Raw genomic sequence first — 23,593 nt, forward strand, 5'->3', positions numbered from 1 at the left:
TCCACTTCTGGGTTTACATCCAAAGAATTGAAAGCAGGGTCTTGAAGGTTTTGAAGAGATATTTGTACACCCATGTTTATAGTAGTATTCACAACAGCTAAATCATGGAAGCAAGCCACGTGTCCACCAGATGAATGGATGGATAAGCAAAATGTGGTATATACATACAGTGGAGTATTACTCAACCTTAAAAAGGACAATCTGACACACACTACAACATGGATGAACCTTAAGGACGTCATGCTCAGTGAAATGAGCCCGTCACAAGATGACAAAATACTGTATGACTCCACTTACATGAGTAGTCAAAATCATAAAGACAGAAAATGGAACAGTAGTTGCCAGGGGCGGGGGAGGATCTCGGGAGAAGAATGAGGAGCTAGTGTTTAATGGAGAGAGTTTCAGCTCTACAAGACGAAAAAGCTCTGGAGGCGACGGTGCTGATGACTGTCCAGCAGTGTGAATGGATTTAATGCCACTGAACTGTACACTTAAAAAGTTAAGATAAATTTTATGTAATTTTTTTTTCTAATGCATAGTTGATCTAAGTAAATTTCACCCATAAGTGTAACTTCAAGGCAAAGGCTCCCCTGTTCGCTGTGAACAGACCTAACTCTATGTCGCAGATGACCATGCTTAATACACAGTGAGGCACGTTAGGCCCAGAAGGTACTGAGTTCCTCTGCCAGGTGCTTCCAGGACACTGAGGCTCGCATTCTCTCAGCTGTGGAGACTGCAGTTCAGCGAGTCCTGGGAGCAACTGTCCCAAGGTCATAGCTGGTAAGCCGTAAAGCAGAGGCAAATCCCCGTTTCCTTGTGCCAAACTCCATGAGGCCTCTCAGCATCATCTTTTAAGAAATGATAGCTCAAAAGTAGGAATAACAAATGTTTATTCAGAAATGGGTAACACATAGTCTCCTCCATCCCTTAATGCCTCTTCCTCGCCTTCTGAACAAAAGACACAGATGGGGAATGCAGGGGAGTGGGAGGCAAAGGACACAAGGACTGGCCTACCACCCTCTCTTCTGTTTCCCACGATGACATCCTGTAGAACAGGGGGGCAAACAGGCTCTGCCCTGCCATGTACCACATGGCCAGCCAGAGGACAGGGCCCAGATGGCCAGGCGGCTGCAGGTGGGCTCACTGAAACCCTGTGATAAGCAGAGCAGCCTGGCATGGTACTGGAGGGGACACAGCAGGATAAAGCCATGCAGTCGGGATACGTACCATCCCTACCGAAAGCAGAGGCCACGCAGTGATCTGTCTCCAGTACCTGCGAAACCAGGTCCCAGTGTCTTATGGACGCTCTCTGGGGCCAAGGAGGGGAAAGTGTAGGAGGCATGTCTTCCAGCTGCTGAGGAGAACTAAGTTTGCACCCATTCACAGGGGGAGAAGGGAACAAAAGCAGCCTTCTTTAAAGTACTGGAAAGTGGAGCACCACCAGGCAGATTCCTTGGACTTCCCAGGCCTGGGCAACCTCAGACCTGGAGGACTGAGCTCGGTTCAAACCCTGGGTTCCCCCTACCTGACAGACTTAACTCTGTGGAAATATGAGTTTCCAGGTTTTTCTTCACTGGACTGGCCCCAAGTAGGTCATGAGAGCTTCTTAGTGTCTCAGGTCCCCTTTATGCTTAGTAGGCTTGTGCCTTTCCTACCACCTGCTACTGATTTGTAGCCCTCCCAGAATCCCGCTCCCCAAAACACGCCAGCTCGGCTAGGCTGGATTCCCTTTGTAGTCCGAACAAACCGGCAGGAAACTGAGAATGAATGTCACTGGAGCAATGCTGTGCTGGTATATTTTGGGGCTGCCCCAGATTCTACAGTTTTGCCCCAAATGCCTGGAACCATACTGAGGGAACAACTCACCAGCTTGCCTGGAAAGGTCGCTTTGCTCTCTCAACTCCCTCCCCACCACCCACCGCTCCCCTACCCCGAAGGCCAAGGCAGGAAAATACCCTCCCGTCAGGGATGGATGAGTCCCTCACAATAGTGGAGCAGTGCCCCCTGGTGGCTGCTGGATATATGCCGCCTCTCAGCATCCCTAACTACTGTCCTGTTTGTGTACCTGAGGCCAAAAGACAAAATCTAGAAGTCAACAACTCCTATTCAAATAACCCCCCAGACCCAGAGAGTCTCAGAACGGGAGGGGGAGGCAGACCCTTTGAAACACGCAACTAGCAGAGAGCTGGCATTTGCAACAAAACCAGGGTGTGACAATGCTGTACTGGGTGAGAAATGGGAGGCTTACGATGCAAGCCCCCTCCCCCAGCAGTGACACCCAGAAGGCCAAGAGAGCTGGGGTGGGGCACTCGGCACAACTGAGGGAAGAGGGGAGTGTGAACTCAAGAATTTACTCCAGGTTGACTGAGACAGGGCGGGTCCCCCAAACCAAGAGCCAGCCTCACCCTGCCCTTGTCACAGGGACCTCTCCAGACCACGCTGGTCCGGAGCCAACTGCGGGGAGAGGACAAGGGGCCTGCGACCTGATCCCCACCTAGGCCACCTCCACTGACCAGGAGAGTGCGCGGCAGAGCTCTTGAGCTGACCTGGTTCCTATTAGGATGGCAGGGGCTTCCATTCCCCACTTTGAAAAGTTTAAAAAAGAGAAAGGGGAGTCAAACCCTCACCCCTGAAGAAAGCAGTGTCCTTCAAACAGCCCCTGCCCTGCATTCCATGGGGCCACAAGAAGGCCACCCAGAGAATTCAGGGCACCATTTCCAGATTAAAAAAAAACCATTTAGGGCTGAGTTTAGGGTGAGACACTCTGAGCAACACAAGCCTACCTTGGTGACGAGGCGGAGGGAGTAGAAACATACTACAGGAAATGTTAACATACAGAAGAGCACAGGATAGAACACAACACAGCAAGGCGGGTACCATCCAGTGAGGAAGCTCTCTACCCCCGGCGACCCTTCCCACGCTCGGGGGCCTCCAGTCCAATGGCCCATAGGTCACAATCTTTGTTTTGGGAAACAGAGCCACCCTCCTCTGCCCCCGCTTCTGGCTGTCTCGCTCCCCCGCTCAAAGTTTGATTTTGAATTCTGTGGGCTGTGTGGTCACAGAGGCCCCTGAGGACTTGAAAAGTGCCTTCAGGATGGTGTCAGGGTCCACTTCGGCTGGAGGGTTGGATGAGGTGGCAGAATTCACCCTGCGAGGCAGCTCACTCTCCTTTTTTACTGAGGGGCTGTCGCTCAGCCGTCTGTAGAGAGCAGAGAAAAGTCAAAGTCCTCTGGGTGTCCCTTAGGTAGAGAGCGGTCCCACCGTGAGCTGAGGATCTCTTAAAAGCTGGGCACCGAACATAATGCTTTCCGTACCCTTTTACTCCATTTCTTATAGCAAACCTATCATTTTTGAAATTTGCTGAGGAGAAAATTGAGATGCAGTCTGCTATGATCTGGGGTTTTAAGTTTAGAAAACACTGCATGTCCCTCAGGGATGGTCAAACACACGTCGGCATATTACACATTCTGAGAAGTCTTGTAGATTAACTGGGTTTAGCCCAGTGGTTCCCAAACTCACTAGGTCATAAAAAGGACATTTTTCAGAATACAACTTAATCCTGGAACACGGTTTAAGAAACTCATGTAAGTCACACAACACAATACCCAGGGTTCAAAGGGCCGTCTTCCGGGATTTCAAGGTCTGTTTCAGGCCTGCCCCACACCGCCCCTCCCACCTCGGCAGGGCTAGCGTCCCCCCTGGGTCTGTGTGTCCTTGTCCACAAAAGGACTTCCTTCTGAATGTCAGTCTAGACATTTTCAAAAAGTCCTCAGTCCTGGACCAGGCAATGCACGCCTGGCTATGTAACAAAACAAGGGGTAGCAGCCGGCACTGTCCCCCAGAGTCAATCACGAGCAGGCAGGCTTTTCTGCTCACCTGGACAAGGCACACACAGTTGTGCGAAGAGGGACACAACTGGCCTGCTCACCACTTTCTTCTCAGGTGTTTCTAAATTATAAGGCTGGGAACGAGGTCTTAATGTTAGCCCCTGTGGGGGCAATCCCCTGCAGAAATGATGTGACAAGCCACTTTGTACAAATTTAGCTTCCTGATTGGCTGCCTGCTATCAGAGCAGAGGAAATGGAATGGAGCTGTGATGCAGGCAGTTTACCCCTCAGAACAGAGAGATGATCATGCAGAGTAAGCAAGCAGAAAAGCTCCGCCTGGTCCCCAGCACCCCACCTTGGGAACTTACAGGAGGATGGGCTGGTCTGAGGTGATAACGTTCCCATTCATGTGCAGGTTGCATTTCATTGGTTGCCCTGAAAAACCAAAAAAGAAAAGGCTGTGCCATGGGACTTCAGCTCCTCACACAAAAGGACAGGGACTGCCATTTTCACTACTAGGAGTCAAAGCATATACCACTGGCAGCTCTGGCTGCACAGCTAGGGATGGGGCTGTCAGGTTTCAGCAAAGCCCAGAGACTAAGGAAACCCCTGGGTTATGAGGTCCATGAAACCTTGCCAATGATGGCACCAAGAAGCCAAGTGGCAACAGAGCTAGCTAGCTTCATGCAGGAGGAGATCAAAGTAAGGGAGAAAGTGGACTCAGCATGAAACAATCCAAACTTGTTTGTGAAGCAAGCAGTAAGGGAAAATGCTTACGGTATAAAATTAAGTGAAAAAAAGATTCAAAGCATATGTTCAGATTCCTGCTTTGTCCATGAAGGATTAACCCTGCAAGTACTGGATTCCCACTTATATACAGCATATGTGATAAGTGTGACAATAACAGCACAGAGAAAGGGGAAGAGGGATTCGAGCCCTATAGGAGCGATATTTCTAAGTCTCACTGCAACGGCATTAATACTAATCTGAAATAGATTCTGATAACCTACAATGTATACTGTAAACCCTGAGCAACCATTAAGAAAGTGACTCAAAAAATATAGTGGAGGGGCTTCCCTGGCGGCGCAGTGGTTGAGAGTCCGCCTGCCGACGCAGGGGACACGTGTTCATGCCCCCGGTTCGGGAGGATGCCACGTGCCATGGAACGGCTGGGCCCGTGAGCCATGGCCGCTGGGCCTGCGCGTCCGGAGCCTGTGCTCCGCAGCAGGAGAGGCCACAGCAGTGAGAGGCCCGCGTACCGTGCAAAAAAAAAAAAAAAAAGTGGAAAAAATCATTAAAAGAACTAAAATCCTGCACTAGATTTTCATATAATGCAAAAGAAAGCCACATAAAATGTGAACGGATTAAATAATCCAATAAAAAAGCAGAGGCTGAGCTAACCAACAAGGATCTACTGTACAGCACTATACTCAGTATTTTGTAATGACCTATATGGGAAAAGAATCTGAAAAAGAATGTGTGTGTGTCTGTATCTCTGGATCACTGTGCTGTACATCTGAAGCTAACACTGTAAATCAGCTACACCTCACTTAGAAACATAACATCCCTGCTCGCTCTCAGTACACAGGAGGCCCCCAGCCGTCTCAGAGGAAGGCCTGCTGGGAGCTGCGAGGAGCAGCGAGGCGAGGTGGCTGCCTTCTCCCTGACTTACCATCCAGACACCGGTTGTTATACTTCTTATATGCGGTGATGGCATCGTCCTTCTTCACAAAGACCACCTCTGCTACCCCAGGATGGACCAGCCGAGCTCGCTTCAGGGCTCCACAAACACAAAAGAGCTCCTGTGAAGAACCAGAGGGGTCAGTTAGGGCTGGGGGCGAACTTGGGGCAGCCATCCCCCCTGCCTGCCATTCACACGCTCCAGACAGGGCTCTGTGTTGGCTGGTGGCCGCGCTCTGACTGAATGTGCCCAGCAGGCGAGATTTCAGGGAGGCTCCATCTCAGGTGCTCCTGGGACACCCACAGGCCTCCACCCGGGACCAGATGAGGGGAAGCACTGTTCCGGCAGTGAGAACTGAGTCTGGGCTTACAAGCCTTGGAGTCCCTGTGACTCCAAGTCACCCCCAAAGTCCTCCTGTCTCAGTGCCCACTTCCTCAACAAGAGTAATAGTTATGGAATACGGAATTTCTGTCAAAAGTGTCTGAAATGAGAATGGACAGATATAGAGGCTCATGAAAGACAGTGGCTAATATATCACCTGGGAATCAGTTAGAAACACAAATTCTGGAGTTCTATGCACGGTGACCAATCATCCTGGTTTGGCTAGATTGAGGGGTTTCGACTGCAATCATTTTCAAGTCAGTGCTTTGTACACCTGTGTCGTCATCATTTATTCCAACTCCAATCCCTTCTCATTTCACGGACTGAGGCCAGAGAGGGAACCCAATACGGATATAGACTGCAAAGGCCAACTAGCACCCAAGCCATTTCTTCACCTGCAACTGCCTTCACAAGGTGGTTATGGGGACAAAAAGAAGATTTACGAAAAGGTCGTTGAAATGATTTGTTTCTAATGATAAAAGGGAAAATGCTACCTATCAAAACCAAGATACGGAACTGAATACTAAGTGTGATTCTCTTAGTTTTTCTTTTAACATTACCTATTTGGGTAGCAAAGAGGTGAGGATGACTGTTATTGGCAGTTTCCTATGAGTAGTAATCGTAACAGGTAATTTGTTTTTCATTCCTCTGTAATTTCAAAGATCCTGCATACAAAATGCCTGCCACACAGTAAGTATATAAATAATAATAGCTATAATTACTCAATAAATAAAAGCTATTATTACTTTTATAATCAGGAAAAAATTGCTTTCTTTCTAATTTGTCAAGTCTTATACAAAGTAGGCAACAATTTCCATTCTCATGTGCACCATTCACAAAGTGATCACCTAGCACTCATGTTTCACAATTAAAACCATTAACAAACGTGGCGGCCAGTGTGGGCTGTCATAGAACCTGGGACTCAGCTGCAGGGAGAGGCTGGAGTCCAGCTGCAGTTATTCTGTGATCTAACAGTTGAGTAAAAAGGGCACCTGGATTCTTTAACAGTCTTATTGGTGCCTGAATGAAAATGAGGTTGAAAAGTCCTGGCTAACTCTGGGCCAGCCTTCACTAGGTACCCGAATTGGGTTTTGCCCATGACTGCCAAGGGTGGGACAGGATGCACCAGAAGGGCAATCCAGACGAGCCAACCACCAGGTAACACCAATCCATCTCATTCCTTTTGCTCTGGAGCTATCATGAAAACCCCTAAAGGAGGAAGGAATTCCAAAGACTCAGGAAAATATGAACCACTGGATTTTGCACAGTGGGACTACATGATCCCATTCTAGCACAATTCCCTGGCCCTGAGATTTAGGTTGGGCACCTGGCTCTGGTTTTTTTAGGTTTTTTGGGGGGGTGGGGGGGAACACTGCATGGCTTACAGGATCTTAGTTCCCCGACCAGGGATTGAACCCAGGCCCCAGCAGTGAAAGTGCCAAGTCCTAACCACTGGACCGCCAGGGAATTCCCCTGGCTCTGGTTTAGAAGCTGTGTGGAAAAGGGTTCACATACCTGGCCTGACTGCTCTCCTTTGGAAGGTCTGCTTCCAAGCTTGGCCCTTGGCTGACATCTGGGAACTTGGATTCTGGGAGGGCTCTCCTCACCCTAACTGGTAAGAGTGGCGCACGGAGCCTAAATTGTTTGTGCCGACAGCGTGGTTTATGCTGAACACTTGCTTTCCTTCTGAGTCTGGAATTTTGATGTTAGGCAGAGGGTGCCTACATGACTCGTCCCTGATAAAAACCCTGGCACTGAGTCTCTAACGAGCTTCCCTGGTTTCACACATGTCATTACAACCAACTGCTGGGTGAATAAAGTGTATCCTGTGTGACTCCCATGGGAGAGGACTCCAGAAGTTTGAGTCTGCTGTCCTCCAGCCTTTGCCCCACGAACATTTTCCCTCTGTTGATTTTGCTTTGTATCCTGTCATGAATCTTAGCCCTGACACAACTCTGTGCTAAGTCCTGTGTGTCCTCTTAGAGAGTCAGCTAACCGGGGGGTGCTCGTGGGGACCCTTGAAACAGAAGTGGCGGGAGGTTTCCAATTCTGGCAGCCACAGTACTCACAACAATGTCCTCCTCGGTGACTCGAGGGTGCAGGTTATTCACGGTCATCTTGGTGCCTTCCAAAGGGCTGAGGACAGGCTGCCACAGACAAAAGAACGTTACCGGAAGTCAGTGAAGAGCAGAGCTCACTTCAGGCAAACGACCAGGAAGGCCCAGAGGGAACCCCCATGGAGAGCCTGTCACAATTGGGCCCCTCTAATCATGCCCCCATCACCCTATGCTAGGGAATGGAACCTCCCATCATTTCCCAAATACGCCAGGCCCTTTCAGGCCCGAGCCTCTGCCTGGAATGCGATTCATGTTCCAAGACCTTCCCGGCTCAGATGGCACTTTCTCCTTAAAGCCTCCCCGTATCTGTCCAGTTGAATTAGATGCTCTTTCCTCAGTGCTCCTGGCAGCCCTCTGTTGTATCACCAGGCACAGTGCTCTGTCTGCAGCTCTGTTTTCCCGATCTGCCTGTGAGCTCTCTGAGGGCAGGGGCCACTGGATCTTGGTTTGCTCACGTGTAAAACGGGGGTGGCAACGCCTACCTCACAGAGGCGCTATGAGGACCCAACAAGATGCACACAGCACTCTGCCCACCCAGCACAGGCTAACTCCCAACTAGCGTGGTCACTTCCTCTCCTTCACGTTCACCTCACCTCCGCAGGTGGCAGCTCTTTGGGGGGATCCTCCCTGCTCGCTAGCGTCCGGGACGTGCTGGTCCAGGCTTTTGTCCGAACAGAGGAGGGGAGAGCAGGAGCTGTGTATGCGTCATTCTGAACCACTTTGGTGAGAGGAAGGGCCTTGGACATGGAAAGCTTGGAACTGCTCACCCCACCCTAAACAAAGAGGAAGAGAGGAGTCTGAAAAGCTAGGGACCCAGACACCCCAGGGGGCTGACAACCCCCAGTATCTCAAGGCCTCCCACCTCCCCAGTTCCATTATGGATCTAAAGCCAGAAAGGTGCCAGCTGCCAGGGAAGGGGCAGGAGGAGAGAAAAACGGCCTGCACGTGTGTTCACAGAAGCCACTTTCCAGTGTGGGAAGCCCTTTGCAAGAAGCTTCCACGCAGTCCTGAACAGGAGCCACAGGCTCAGCCATCCATTTAGACTATATAAAAACCCTACAATTTGGAGTTAGAGGCCAAAAGCTTGGGGTCAAGTTCACTCCTAGATGCGCTTCTATCACGATGGGCTGGCTGGGAATAGGAACTCACTCTTAAGGAGGCCCGGACTCCCAGCTTTTCGGTCCCTGTTCTGCACAGAGGAACCATGTGTAGTCCTGCATCCTCAGCTCCCAGACTGTCAGGGACATGCTGGCAGAGTCAGCATGTGCAAACCAGCAGAAACAGCTCCCTCCCTCCCTCCCTCCCCTGTTACCCCTAACTGCGGATGTGATCCCTTGGAAATATAAACCAGTGAACTCCCTGGTTTTAATGTGTCTGAGGAAAAAAAAATGCACGAGGTGAAGTGGCAGGTAGTCTTGTCGACTTAGGAAAAAAGGAGGAATGCAGCAGCCAGACAGGCAGATGATGGGACAGGGTCGATTCACCAGCTTCTCCCAACCCAGGTGAATCTAGATTCATGCTGGATCCCACATTTCTCAAGCTGTTTTCTGAGTCTCAAGAGCCAGTGAGCGTAGTGGTTAAACACGTGGCCTGGGAGCCAGACTGCTTAGCCTTAAATCCTCGATCCACTACTTACAAGCTGAGCAGATTTATTTCACCTCTCAGTGCCTAATTCCTCATCCATAAAATAGGAGTAATAACAGTACCCATCTCACAGGGTGGGAAGGAAAGGAAGTCTTAAATAAGTTAATATAAACACAGGGTTTTTTCCAATTAGGGTTAGCCACTAACTGAGTTAGGAAAGGCCCAGCCCCTTTGTAACAAACTGGCATCATTCAGCTTCACACATCACATCAAGAGCTTCAACGGTAACCAGGAAATTAGTCCATATATTCAGTGCAGTGACCAAAACTGAGCCTTTGGGGCTCTGAAGACCAAACAAAGGCACTTAGCTTGGGCACCCACTCGCCTCCCTATGTGTAATCTGGCCGCATGCACTGAGCTGAGCATGATGTTCAGAGGTCCCTGATATTCCGAGAAACTACTTTCTTCCCTTCTCTGCATCAGCATCCTAGTCCATCAAGCTTTCCCTGCATGCAGGCTGCACCTGGTGGAGCCTTCAGGCAAGGCTCAGCTCATTCTTGCTAACACACTAACCAAGGGAATTCAGACTCAAGAATGGAGCCAGAGCTGCTGACCATGGAAGGAAGGGGACCAGGCAGAATGTCCTGCCACAAAGGAAATAAAATGTGATTCTGTCCTGTGGGATCACTCATATTTCCCCTGCAGTGACTCAGACACAGCAATTGGGAGCTGCAGCTCTGCATTTCATTATCTGTGGGATCTTGAACAAGTCAGTGGACACGCTGCTGGTCTCAGCGCTTATAAAAGCCAGGGGTTGGACTAGTTCCGGTTCTGATAATCTCATGACCCAAATGAAGAAATATTTCTGAACTGAAAGGCCCTACTCTCCACCACCTCTCCCATGAACCTGATCAGACACACCCAGAGTGTAGGAAGAAGGTAAGATGTCATACCACGTGGTGGAGAAAGCTGCCTGAGGCTGCAAATTTCATCTGTTTACTAGGAATGGGAGCTATAACATCATCGTCTTCATCCAGGTCATATAAATTCTGAAAATAAAGAAATATAAGCTAACGTGGTATGCAGGCTCTCAACAGACATTTGGAGTAAGGACAACAGGGAGATGAGGGCTGGAGCAAGTGAGGTGGGGGGAGAAGTGGGTGCAGAGGGAGTGCCTGGGGAAATTGGTCTGGGAGACTGGGGCTCAAGTCCTGGCAGGCTGCCTCCCTGTCCCCAAGGGCCCAAAGAAAGTGCTGCAATTGCAGTTACATCAGAAGTACCTTTCTACAAGTGGGTACCTTGCAGATACCTACCAAGGCCCCCTAAATGTCTGTTTATATCCTTTGGCTTACAAAGTCTGTGCCGGGCAATCTGGCCTACAGAAATAAACCCAAACTCTAGAAAGAGCTTTTTTCCTCCAAAATGTTCATAGAAGGATTTCTAACAGTGAAAATTACAGGAAAATGGTTGAAATAAACTCAAATGTCAACTCAATGGATCAAGCAGTTATTAAAATGTTTACAGTAAACGTGAAACACAGAAAAACGCTTGAGTTATAAAGTGAAAACAGAACAACATGAAACTGGATAATAACATAATCACAACTACAACTATGCATTAAATAAATAATAATCACACACACACACACACACACACACACACAAAACACAGGAAGGAACCAGGGCAGAATTTCACCAGGGGTTGGCTGTAGAGAGCCAGAGCGCGAGGACATTTTTTTCCCCCTCCTTAACCTTTCTCTGTTTTGCAAATTTTCTGTAGTAAGCACATACTACTTTTATTAAAAAAAAAAAAAAAAACTTTCAATTTGCCTCTCTCTCCCTATGCATTGAAGACATTTCTTTTTAAAACTCATACACTGCAAAAAGTGTCAAATGTAATTAATCCCTCTTCCAACTCTTCAAATTGGAACCTTGGGCCAGGCCTCAGTTAAGCCACTTAGAAGGCCACATCAAAACACACAAGTGTGGGAGACTTCCCTGGCGGTCCAGTGGGCAAGACTCCGCGCTCCCAATGCAGGGGGCCTGGTTTTGACCCCTGGTCAGAAAGCTAGATCCTGCATGCATGCTGCAACTAAGAAGTCCACATGCCGCAACTAAGACTCTGCACGTCGCAACTAAGAAGTCCGCATGCCGCAACTAAGACCCAGCACAGGCAAAATAAATAAATAAATATTTAAAAATTTAAACAAACAAACAAAGCCACACACGCGTGTACACACACACACATGTGTACACACACACACACACACACACACGCAGCCCACCTGTTTGGCCTGGTGGTTATTGACGACGTTGATCCTCATTCCAGCAGGATGGGCATGAGTTGGCGCCACGGCCTTCTGCTGTGGAACCTAGAAATACCCAGCGGTCACAATGCATCCCACAGGGCCTGCATGTGTTCTCTATATGAGTAGAGGATCACTTAACTTAAAATATGGTGGGCACTCAGTTTTGGGCTGTGGTAAAGGGCCCTACAAGAGTGCCTTATGCCCAAAGCAGGAAAGTGACAGGAAGACTCATCATCCCAGAGATCATGTGACAACGCACTTGCAGGGCTCAGTGAACCTGGCTTAATAAATGTTAACTGCTGCTGCTGCTGTTCCTTTTACCAAAGTTGCTGAGAAGATTAAATGCTATTGCTTTCATTCCCTTTGGGGCGGCGGCTGTGCAGGTGGCCAAGACCCTGCACCAAGAGCCAGCTCTGACTGGGCTTCTATCCTGGTCCTCCCTCCCACTGACTGGTTGTGTAACTGTGCACAGTTACTCACATCTCTCAGACTTAGATTCTTCTTTTATAAAACTGGGGTAATAATCCATGGCTGACATGTTAAGTGTCTGCCACATAGCACGAACTCAACAAATGTTTTGCCCTTTCCTCTCACTTCCCTCTACTACTATCGCACTTAGAAAATCACTTAATTTCTCTGGACTACCCCCCACCCTTTTCTTTTACAAAAAAGCGAGATGATATCTTGCCTTCCTCATATGGTTACTACACAAACAGCTGGGGGAACTGTCATTTTGCCTGAACACTCCTGGTCCTTGGTCCCTGCCTGAAACTACAGCCGTTATTGGTTTCCAGGAGCCACAACCTACCTGGATGGTTTTCGTGAGCTTCAGAGCAGGGGTCACTGTCCCAGTGGGCGGGCTCAGGAAGGCAGCAGGGGAATTCCGCTTCAAGCTGATCTTCTCCCTGGCATCAGCCACCTGGTGGGGCTTCTGGGGCACCGTGCTCTGCTGCTTGCGGGAATTCAGCATCTCTCTGGCATCCTGCACTTTCCCTTTGATCCGGAACCGGGCATCTTTCTGCAAAAGCTTTTCCCGAGCATCCTTGACTCCCAGCTTGAGCCGGGCATCTGAGAGGCCAATCTTCTGCCGAGCATCAAACCTCTGCTGGAAGGTGGCTGTGCGCGCTGGCTGGCCGAGAAGGCTCTGTTGGATCCCAACACGAGATCGGACACCTCCAACTCCTGGTCTGGTATTGAGCCTGCAAATAAAAACTGCAACATTAAGAGGATCTGGATATTAACAGCAGGCGGTGGAAGTAGAGCTGTGGTAATACCGGAAACAAAGGAAGTCCTGGAGAAACCAGAAAGCTGCTCCCTGTCAGAGGAAACAACTAATAGAGACTTCTTTTGTAGTTTTATGACTTTTAACTCTGCATTGTAAACAAAGTTAGGAAGGAGGGCCTGCTGGTTTCCATCACTAGGTAAGACTGTTTTTGCTCCCCAGACCAGGTGTTTTTAGACACTATGATAGACACCTCCAAACAATACATTAAAATGAGCATATCTCCCAGATATCATAACCCCACACACCTGAAGAGCAACTTCAGTTTCCAAAGTGCTTCCACATCCTTGCTCTCAATCAGCACTCTCAGCACCCTGTGAAGCGGGCATTATTATGCCCATTTTACAGTAGAAGAAACAGGCTTAGAGAGCTTAAGTGATTAACAAAGGGTGCCCAGCTGGCCTCCAGCAGCCTCCTGCCTCCAGGGCAGGCAGATACCCCCACTGGGCTGGGACCAAGAAAGCCAACACATGGGTCTGGCTTGGAGCCAGAGGACTAACAGACTAAGATATAAAGACTTGGTAGAAAGAAAAATAATCACTCTGAACTGTTTCTATTCACAACACTCTGACTCCAAACGTGTAGGTTTTTTTCCTCACGCCAACTAATTCTCTAAGTCTCTAGACACCAACTGGGTGTCTGATAGCTCAACTCTGACACCAACTACCTAGAGTTGGCACAGACTCCACAGGTTAAAGGCTCAGTCCCACAAGACTGCCCTCAAGTCAGAGGCCAATTCCAAGCCCTGGGCTTCCTGTTCATCTGATCGATAGGCTATAAATGGAGGGTTCACATGACCCCCCCTCCTCAAGTTACATAATTTGCTAGAATAGCTCACAGGACTGAGGAAAGCAGTTTGCTTATTATTACCCGTTTATGACAAAGGATACAATTCAAGAACAGCCAAACAGAAGAGATGTGTAAGGCAAAGCACAGGGAAGGGGAGGGGTGTGGCAACACCGCCCTCCTGGCACATGGCTGTGTTCACCAACCCAAAGCTTCTCCAAACTCAATTGTATAGGGGTTTCTATGGAGCTCCCATTACTATAACTGATCAAATCACTGGCTACTGATGATAAGCTCAATCTCTAGCCCCTCTTTTCTCCCTGGAGGTCCAGGGTGGAGAGTGGGGTGGAGCTGCAAGTTCCAACAGGCTAATCATGCTTAGGTCTTTCTGGTGACCAGCCCCCATCCTGAAGCTCTCTAGGGGCCCAACAAGAGCTGCCTCATTAGAACAAACGATGCTCCTATCACCCTTATCACTCAGGAAATTCCAAGCGTTTCAGAAACTGTGTGCCAGGACAAAGACCAAATATATACTTGTCACAATCTCCAACAACAAAAATGTCAATCCAGAAACTGTTAAAACTGGAAAGGAACGAAACTCCATAAAACAAGTCCCATTTTCTTCTGGGGCTCCTTCGTTGGCTCTTCTAATGGCTTGCGAGGAAACAGAAGACGCTTCTAGTCCAATCCTGGAAGTCCTCTCTGGGATCTATGGGCTTCTGCCCACCCCACCATAAGGTTTCCAGACACACAAACAGTCCTGCGGCAGGCGCCCTGCCTGGGACACCAACTCCTACGCCTTCTCTTTGGGAAACCCTCTCTGATTCTTCCAGGACAGCCCTCCTTTGTGTCTATTATCCTTTGTGTTCTTCCTTTCTCTCCCTACCCTGGACTGGGAGGGAAGGAGCGGATGGGGCTCATTCCTGATTCACCGCCCAGTGCTTTGTAAGTGTTGCTGAGCCCTGGCTCAGTATCAGAAACATCTAAGGAGCTTCTTAAAACTAAAGATAGCTCTAAAAAAAAGAAAAGAAAAGAAAAGAAAACTAACAAACAAAAAAAATACAGCTCTCTAAACCCCACCCCAGAGCTACTGAGTCCAAAATCTGGGTGAAGGCCTGGGCATATGCATTTTTCACTCGACAGGTGATCCTGGAGAACAGCAGTGTTGAAAATCTCTGACCTGGAGTTTGAAGGTAAAACTACTGAATAAAGTTCCTATACCACATCCCACATCACTGCACAGGTCTCCCAGGAGGTATCCTTCATAGTGGGCAAGCCACTGGGTTCTCCTACTGCCTCTTTCTTCCTCAACCAGCTGGAATGAGACTGTCCACCAGCTCCTCTGCTAACAGCAAGAGTGCAACCAAAGGTGAGTCTTCCTGGAACCAGTAAAAGAAAACCTGGACCTTCATCTTGTTATTCTAGGCACAGTGGAAAAACACCTGCTGCCACTACTATGCCAGAGCCAGACCTAAGGCAGTGATGCATAATGTCATTTTTCTTTGAAAAATGGCAAATTAGGATTTAAGTACTTTCCGGTGGGTTTATACAAAAAAGAGGTGGAAGGGACTTTCCTGGTGGTCCAGTGGTTAAGACTCCACACTCCCAGTGCAGGGGGTCCGGGTTCAATCCCTGGTCAGGGAACTAGATCTCACAGGCCACAACTAAAAAAAAAATCCCACAGGCCACAACTAAAGAAAGATATCACACGCATCAAGGAAGATCCCACATACCACAACTAAGACCTAGAGCAAATAAATAAATAAATATTTAACAACAACAAGAAAAAAAAACAGGTGGAAGAGAAAGTGGAAGGGGTCATTTACAGAATCCATCAGATTAGGTTTAAGGTGGGTAGGTGGGACTGCTAGTCCATCCCTGCTCTATTTTCTCATGTAGAGCCTCTAGGAGACTGAGGGGATTTCCCTGGTGGCACAATGGTTAAGAATCTGCCTGCCAATGCAACGGACACTGGTTCGATCCCTGGTCCGGGAAGATCCTACATGCCACGGAGCAACTAAGCCTGTGCGCCACAACTACTGAGCCTGCGCTCTAGAGCCCGTGAGCCACAACTACTGAGCCCACGTGCCACAACTACTGAAGCTGCGAGCCTAGAACCTGTGCTCTGCAAAAAGAGAAGCCACTGCAATGAGAAGCACGCGCACTGTAACGAAGACTAGCCCCCGCTCGCCGCAACTAGAGAAAGCCCACGTGCAGCAACGAAGACCCAATGGAGCCATAAATAAATAAATAAATTTATATATGTTAAAAAAAAAAAAAAACACCAAATGAGTTACTTGTAGTGAGGTGGATGGACCTAGAGTCTGTCATACAGAGTGAAGTAAGTCAGAAGGAGAAAAACAAATACTATACGCTAACACATATATATGGAATCTTAAAAAAAAAAAAAGGTTCTCATGAACCTAGGGGCAGGACAGCAATAAACACACAGACGTAAAGAATGCACTTGAGGACACGGGGAGGGGGAAGGGTAAGCTGGGACAAAGTGAGAGAGTGGCATGGACATATATACACTACCAAATGTAAAATACATAGCTAGTGGGAAGCAGCCGCATAGCACAGAGAGATCAGCTCGGTGCTTTGTGACCACCTAGAGGGGTGGGATAGGGAGGGTGCAAGGGAGACGCAAGTGAGAGGGGATATGGGGATATATGTATATGTATAGCTTTGTTGTACAGCAGAAACAGAACATTATAAAGCAATAATACTGCAATAAAGATGTTAAAAACAAAACAAAGTCTGTGGGGCCGTGGGAGGGCTTAGAGGTAGCCCAGGGTTTCTGGAAAGAGTAGTGTCAAAAGGCACCCTAGGCAGACCAAATGTGGAGAGCGCCCCCCACAGCCCACAGCTTGTAGCTTCTTTGCTCTCGCAGAGGGGAAGGGGGAGCTGAGGAGGCGTTTAAGTTTTCCCCATTTCCTCACCCTCAAGAGCATTCCTTCACTTCTCCCATATAACTTCCACAGCTGAAGGCTCTCTTCTAGGAGCCCTCAAAGCACTGAACAAAGCTTCTATTAAAGCACTTACCAGGCAGCATCACAATGACTTGTTTACAAACCTGCAGCATCCACAGGATTAAGAGCTTCCCAGGGGGTACATCCTACAACTCCTCCCCTATGTCAACACTGCCCCAGGGGAATGATAAAGGCTCAAAGAGCTATGTCAGGGACCCTACAGGGCTACTAATTTACATTCTCCTTTTAGGCTCACAATCTCTGAGATTACCTGCCATCACTTCCATTTTACAGAGGAGAAACCAAATCAAAGAGCTAGCGGCAAGGCTGGGACTGGACCCCAGACTCCAGACTCTTTCCATTAGAACAGATTCCAAGCTTCTCTCTTTCCTACTCCAAGCCCCAGGGGAGGTAAAACAGAAGGGGTGGCTGCCCTGGAAGGGTTTCTCCTAGAGAAGACTGCTCCTGCAAGGCCAGTCCTCCACCCAGCCCTCACCAACGGGTCCAGTGCCCTGCTAAGATCCTGGCCACCAATCGCTCTCTCAGCTGAGAGAGGGGCACCCACACAGCCATGGCACCGGGCCCCTCTGGCCCTTACTCCGAAAGTGGGACCCACAAGGATCTTGCCGAGCTGCAGGAGCTTCAGGAAAGGCCTCCTGGAAGAGAAAGCAGCTGGTCTTTGACTTGAGTGGACATTACAAAGTGAACCAGGCTGCATAAACACTGACAGTGGAAAACTCCATTGATGACCAGGTGCACCACACAGTGGGTGGAGGTCAGACACATCCTAACCCAGACTTGAGCCTGGCCTCCTGAATGGGGGTCTCCTATCTTCATCTGTCTGCTCCAAATCCCACCTCCTCCCACCACCATGTACCCCACCAAAGGCTCCAGATATTTTTAACTACAGGAGATGGGGTGACCTTACCATGTGATGTGCCATGATTTTACAATACCATAAAATTGGGCAAATCTAGACCCAATGGCATCAATTATGCTTTCAAAAAGTCAAGTTACCCAACTTCATCAGTCATTCAAGCAATTAAACATTATTGCCAAGAAAAAAAAGAAAAAGCTACTGAAAGCAACAATTTTGAATAATTAAAAGAACAATGAGATTCTTTTTTAAAAAATGTATGTAGGATTATCAGCTTATCTCTTTCTTTTTTAAAAAAAATTTATTTTATTTATTTGTTTTTGGCTGCGTTGGGTCTTCGTTGCTGCGCGCGGGCTTCCTCTAGTTGCAGAGTGTGGGCTTCAGTAGTTGTGGCACGTGGGCTCAATAGTTGTGGCTCACGGGCTCTAGAGCACAGGCTCAGTAGTTGTGGCGCACAGGCTTAGTTGCTCCGTGGCATGTGGGATCTTCCTGGACCAGGGCTCGAACCCGTGTCCCCTGCATTGGCAGGTGGATTCTTAACCACTGCGCCACCAGTGAAGTCCCAACAATGAGACTCTTGAAAACAAAATTCACATCCTTGAACAGAGAATGAAGAAAGGAGCAGATTCAAAAGTTTTCTGGTTCATTCCAATTGGGTCTGAACAGTAAACCTTTGCAGAAGGAAGGGAGGGGGAGATGAGGCTTCTGCAACCTTAATTTATTCATATTCCTCAACAATTTCCCTTCTCTGATAATCTGTAACGACTGTTTGAAGTGTTGCATTGAGAATTCACATAAGTCTATGGTTGATAAGCAATGTCTGCCATGGCCACACAAGGGGCAATTGACTACCAGGGTTTATGAAAGATTTTACAAAGAAGGCACTCTCAACTAACAGTTTTGAGCACTTACTACAGATCCATAAACTTTGACCCACCTCCTTTAACCCTCACAACTTTGAGAATTAGGTTATTATCCATCTTTTATAAGTGAGGAAACTGAGATTCAAGGAGAGTAACTATCCCAAATAACAGAGCTATCATGGTGAAAGCTAGATTTGAACCTCACTATACCTAGTTAAAATACCAATAAATCAAGCGTGGGTCAAAAATAAAGAACAGGACTCGAGGAGTTACGGAAGGGTGAATACTGTCCCCAAGCTACGGGAAAAATGAGGACTCCAATCACATCCCAGGATATAGCGTACCCTCTAGTGACGAGAGGGTGAGCACACACAGAAGCTGGCGGACAGTGTACTCACCAGAGACCCACACACCATACTGCTTGTCTAGCAAGGAAGACCACCAAGATGTCCCGTGATGGTATTTTTATCTATTTGAACAGCACAAAAGGTACATTTCGGGGAGGGAGGTGATACAGTTGTGGACGAAAGAGCACGAGTAAGCTACTTTCCCTCAATCCCATATATTCAGTTCCCTGGTTACACCAGTTCTTTCAACTCCTTTCATAAACAGCTTTAGGGGGTTTCAGTGTTCAGGCTTTTTACAATCATTGCTCCTCTCCCTGCACGAAAAGACAGCCATTCATCCCAGCAGGCAGCAGTACTGCTTATATGGCAGGCATTAGTCATCAGGAATTTTTCAAATCAACACTCCTGCCAGAAGCAGGTCTCTAAAACATAGAACCAGTTATGTTACCCTCCTGCTCCAAGAACTGCTAACAGTTCCTAACAAAGCCCAACCCCTCAGTGGAACCACTAGCCTGGCCCCCACTGCCTGCAGCCTCACCTCTCACGGCAGACCACCTGATGTTCCTGAAACACATTCTGCACTTTTGGCCTCAGTAAATGTTCGGGAGGGGGAGAGAGGGAGGTTTTGAGCAAGTCTCTTAACTGCCTGGCCCCATCACACCTGACACAGTGCAACTGTACACTGCTTCCAGACACTCACCAGGCACGCCCCCAGGTCCTAGGAAGAGTGGTGTGGGCAAGAGGGCAAACGCCCTCTGGAGCCTGAGCCCCTCCCCCAGTCCCCTGCTGGAGCCTGGCATACACGTGACCAGGGAGGGTCTGTCTGAGGCTAGGAATGCCTCACCCTCTTGGATCTACCTGTGGAGAGCAGAGTGGCAGCTGGCTCTGGACAGATGTCCAGTCCAAAGGATTCGGGCCCACAAGGGGGACCCTGGACTATTCTAAAGTGGATTTTAATCCATGGGGGTCTCTAGGTTAGAACGCATGTGTTGAGGTCATCTTACGGAGAAAACACAGTTTAGTTCTAACAATTACTGAGGATCAATTCTGAACTATGTGCTTTAGAGACACAAGGAAAAACAAAACACGATCCCCTTACCCTCCAAGAGTCTTGTGCAGATGTTTCATTTTAAATTATAGTTCTTCCCTTCTAAGCTAATGTAACAACTCATTTCCCTCCTCTTTGTTTTAGATCTAATTTCCTTTACCTTATTTCAATAAGGAAACCAGCAGTGAGTACCAGAACCAGAGCCCTGGCCTGAACTTGAAAGTTCCCTAACCTCCTCTCCCCATAGCTCCAAGGACTCTCACATATGCATCTGGCCCAGAGCTGCTCGCCTCCAGCACACTCAAGGCCCAACTTGCCCACTAAGGCTGCCGTGTCACCTTCATCTAGCTACATGGAGGGAGTAACAGACAGCTATCTGTGAGGGATGAACTGAGCAAACCAAAGACGGGGTGACTTGACTAACCAAATCAGTGATACTCTCACATCTAAAGGAAGAAATCGACAAGAGGGGCAGGCCCACGCTGCAGCTGGTGCCAGTGCTGCCCTGGGAAGACTCATCTATGGGTCTTGAACAACTGGAGCCACTAGAGATGTGCTGTGTGTGGGGAAGGAGAGCACCTCACCATGGCCTGGATAAAGTACCATAAAATCATTCCCCCCTTTCTCTAATTTCATATTAATCAAGGAACCTTTTGATGATTAACTGGGGGCCAGGTAATAACGATGATAATGACACCTTTCTTGACTTAACACGATGTGATGAACACAAAACAGAATGGCTGCTCTGAAGAACAAGCACATTCCACGACCTGTGAAAAGGGGTGATTTACACTTCCACGGGCTCAGTCCTTTGCTATTTCCACTAAGAAGAGGAAAGAAGTTTTCTGAGATGGTCATAGGTTCTTTCTTCCTAAATTATTAAGCACAAAGTCCTTCCTGGGACATCCATGCTACATTAAACCGAAGTTTCCAGTAAGGTGATTTCTTCTAGAAAGCATGTAACACAGCCATTTGTTTACTGTAGGAAATGACATTTGTTCACTGAAATTGGTTCAGACCTTTCAGTTCTTGATGGGGACTCCCTCCCCACCCCATCTAGTTTTTCCCTTTGCTGGCTGTGCAAACAAACTAAAAATGGAGTTTCCAGCATGTTTAACCCAAACACAGCATGCAGTCCAGTTTCTTCTACACTGTCTTGGCCTGCACGTCCCCCAATCCAATCTTCACATAAAAGCAAAGCAATATTCTCACACTGAAGACTGGATGTCACTTCTGTACTTAAAAGCCTTCATTAACGATGATGATAACTAACGTCTACTGGGCACTCAGTTCCCGTCAGGTGGTTTTTAACGCACTTTACGTACGTTGATTGACTTAGTCCTGACAATACCTAATGAAGTGAATATTATCCCTGTTTTATAGCTAAGGGAAGAGAGGCATGAAGTGGTTAAGTAACTTCCATAAGATCCTATGGAAAGTGAGGGAAGCAGGGACTGAAACTTGGCAGTCTGACTCTAGGACCCCAATGCTTAGCTATTATATCCCCTGGGGGGAGGGATTTGGGCTTCTACTCCTTTAAAGTCATTTGCTAAACCCTTACTATCTGGTACAAACTTTAAAATATACATTCTTACATTCTCATTTAATTCTCTCAACCACCTACCAGGAACCATTATTACAAATGAGGAAACTGCCCAGCTCAGAGGTCACCGGGCCAGGGAGGCCCAGAACCCAACCACGGGGCTTTGCCAAGGGACCAGGTCTGCCTGCCGGCACAGCCTCTGCTCTTCCCAGGGGTCCACACATCCTCCCTTCCCTGCCTGCCCAGCCAAGGCCCAACACAAGACTCTGCACACATCAACACCGAAAAAGTGCAGACCGCCTGCAGTCAGGAACTGAGGGGAGTGACTGCAGGACGCGCAGGTCCTGGGAAGTTGGCTCATTCAGCAACTGTCCAGCAAACCTGTGAAACCCGGACGGCTTAGAAGTGGCCTGAGGACCCAGCACCAATTCCACACCAGTTACTAGAGGGAAGACCTAGGAGAGAACTACTCACACGTAATGGTAGAGAAAATTAATGCTGGGTGCCTGTCATGAACCAGAAGCCAGGTGAAGTGCTGGCTGGTGAAATCGGGGGTGGCAGGTGCAGGGGCAGTGGCTATGTGTGCAGAGGTGAGGGTGAAGGGATACCTTTCAGAGAGTAAAAGAATCCGTTTTCTAGCCACAGGCACGCAGGCAGTGTTAATAAATTCACGTCTGTTGAGTGAATGACTATGTGAGAAAACTACATCTACCTTTACAGCCCGGCTGTTTACGAGGACATCTGAACTAATTTAACGCGTGCTGGAAAACGACTGGCCGAAGTTCCCACTCTTTCATACAGGTGAACTGGAGCGCACAAAGGCTGGAAATGACTAACATTTGACGCTCCAGAGAAAGTCTGGAGGACCTAACTGCGAACCTCCCCGCGACTCCTCACCCAGATACAGAACAGTCTTCTCTGCGAACCATCGAGAAACGGCCGGCCTCCAGCCCCGTCCCACCTGTTTTCTGCCCAAGCCTGAGGCCAACTCAGCCAGCTCATAAAGTGCACTCGGCACCGATCTCAGCTCTCCGTGGCTTCGGGCAAGTCACTCCGCCTCCAGCTCCTCATCTGGAAAACGGGGAAAACATTAAGAGCGGGCCAAAAGGATTGCGAAAAGAGCAAATGAGACCGCCTGGGCAGCAAAGCGCTTCGAAAACCTGAAATGCCGCACAAAGGGAGTCGAGTGTTAGAGGGGGACCAGGCGCAAGATGTGGAAATTAAACGTCTGGGTGTGGGTCTCGGCTTCGGCACTAACAGGCCAGCAGAATCTGAGCAAGTCACTTCCCCGCGCAACTCCAGTCGTCCTAACTCTGAGGCCGCGCTGAGACCGTGGAGCAGCGCCCGGCTCCTCAGACGAGGGGCTGCGCCAGAGAGACCCTCCGGGCCGCGCACAGCGCGTCCCATCCGCAACCGCAGCTCCGCCCCCCGCGGGGCGCCCCTCGGGCCGCTCCCACAAGCCCAGCAGTCCGGCCCCTCCGCCGTCAGCGGTCCCACCGGCCTCCCCCGGCCCGCCGGAGCGACGGCGCCTGCAGCCAGTGGGCAGCCGGGCGGCCAGGCCCGCGGCGGCGGCGGCGGCCGGGCCAATGGGGAGCGCGGCTATGGCAGGGGGCGGGCGCAGACGGCCCTCCGCGTCGCGCCCAGACCGTTCCCTCCTCCACCCTGAGCCCCGGTAAGACGCGGGCCGTGAACCCCGAAAGGAGAAAAGGCCGCTCACCGCCCCTTCGCCGCAGCCCCTCGCTTCCGGATGAGCTCGTCCAGGGAGATGTCCGCCATCTTGCACCGCCGAGCGAGCCGCGAGCAGCTTACCGGCCCTCGGCCCTTGAGCCCGCCCCTTCGGCCGCTACGGAGCAACTAGCGGCTTCCGGCGTTCGCCTGACGAAGTCTCGCGATAGATCAAACCGAGCAAGGACCGGAAGGGGCGGGGCTTTCCCCGTGAGCCTTTGCGACGACCTCTGCTTATCTGCATACGGCGGG

The 23,593-nt window shown here is 49.2% G+C and overlaps 1 protein-coding gene across 4 annotated transcripts; it reads right to left on the reverse strand.

Annotated features, from left to right (window-relative positions):
- Positions 1–873: 873 nt before the first annotated feature.
- On the reverse strand, positions 874–23,504 carry POLDIP3 (DNA polymerase delta interacting protein 3). 4 transcript variants are annotated; one of them, XM_059080935.2, is made up of 10 exons: positions 23,334–23,483; positions 22,578–22,687; positions 12,707–13,097; positions 11,875–11,961; positions 10,544–10,639; positions 8,600–8,779; positions 7,959–8,036; positions 5,500–5,629; positions 4,196–4,262; positions 874–3,199 (listed from the first exon to the last, which is right to left on the reverse strand). In XM_059080935.2, the coding sequence occupies exons 2-10, from the start codon at positions 22,616–22,618 to the stop codon at positions 3,022–3,024; spliced, it is 1,248 nt and encodes a 415-aa protein (XP_058936918.1). In that variant the 5' UTR covers positions 22,619–22,687; positions 23,334–23,483; the 3' UTR covers positions 874–3,021. The 4 variants fall into 4 exon arrangements, with proteins under 4 accessions (XP_058936918.1, XP_058936917.1, XP_066866428.1 ...); XM_059080934.2 differs by lacking the exon at positions 22,578–22,687 and having other exon boundaries at positions 23,334–23,504; XM_067010327.1 differs by lacking the exon at positions 10,544–10,639 and having other exon boundaries at positions 23,334–23,421.
- Between the last annotated feature and the right edge of the window lie 89 nt (positions 23,505–23,593).

Source organism: Kogia breviceps, chromosome 12 (genome assembly GCF_026419965.1).
Source record: "Kogia breviceps isolate mKogBre1 chromosome 12, mKogBre1 haplotype 1, whole genome shotgun sequence".
Classification (NCBI taxonomy): domain Eukaryota; kingdom Metazoa; phylum Chordata; class Mammalia; order Artiodactyla; family Physeteridae; genus Kogia; species Kogia breviceps.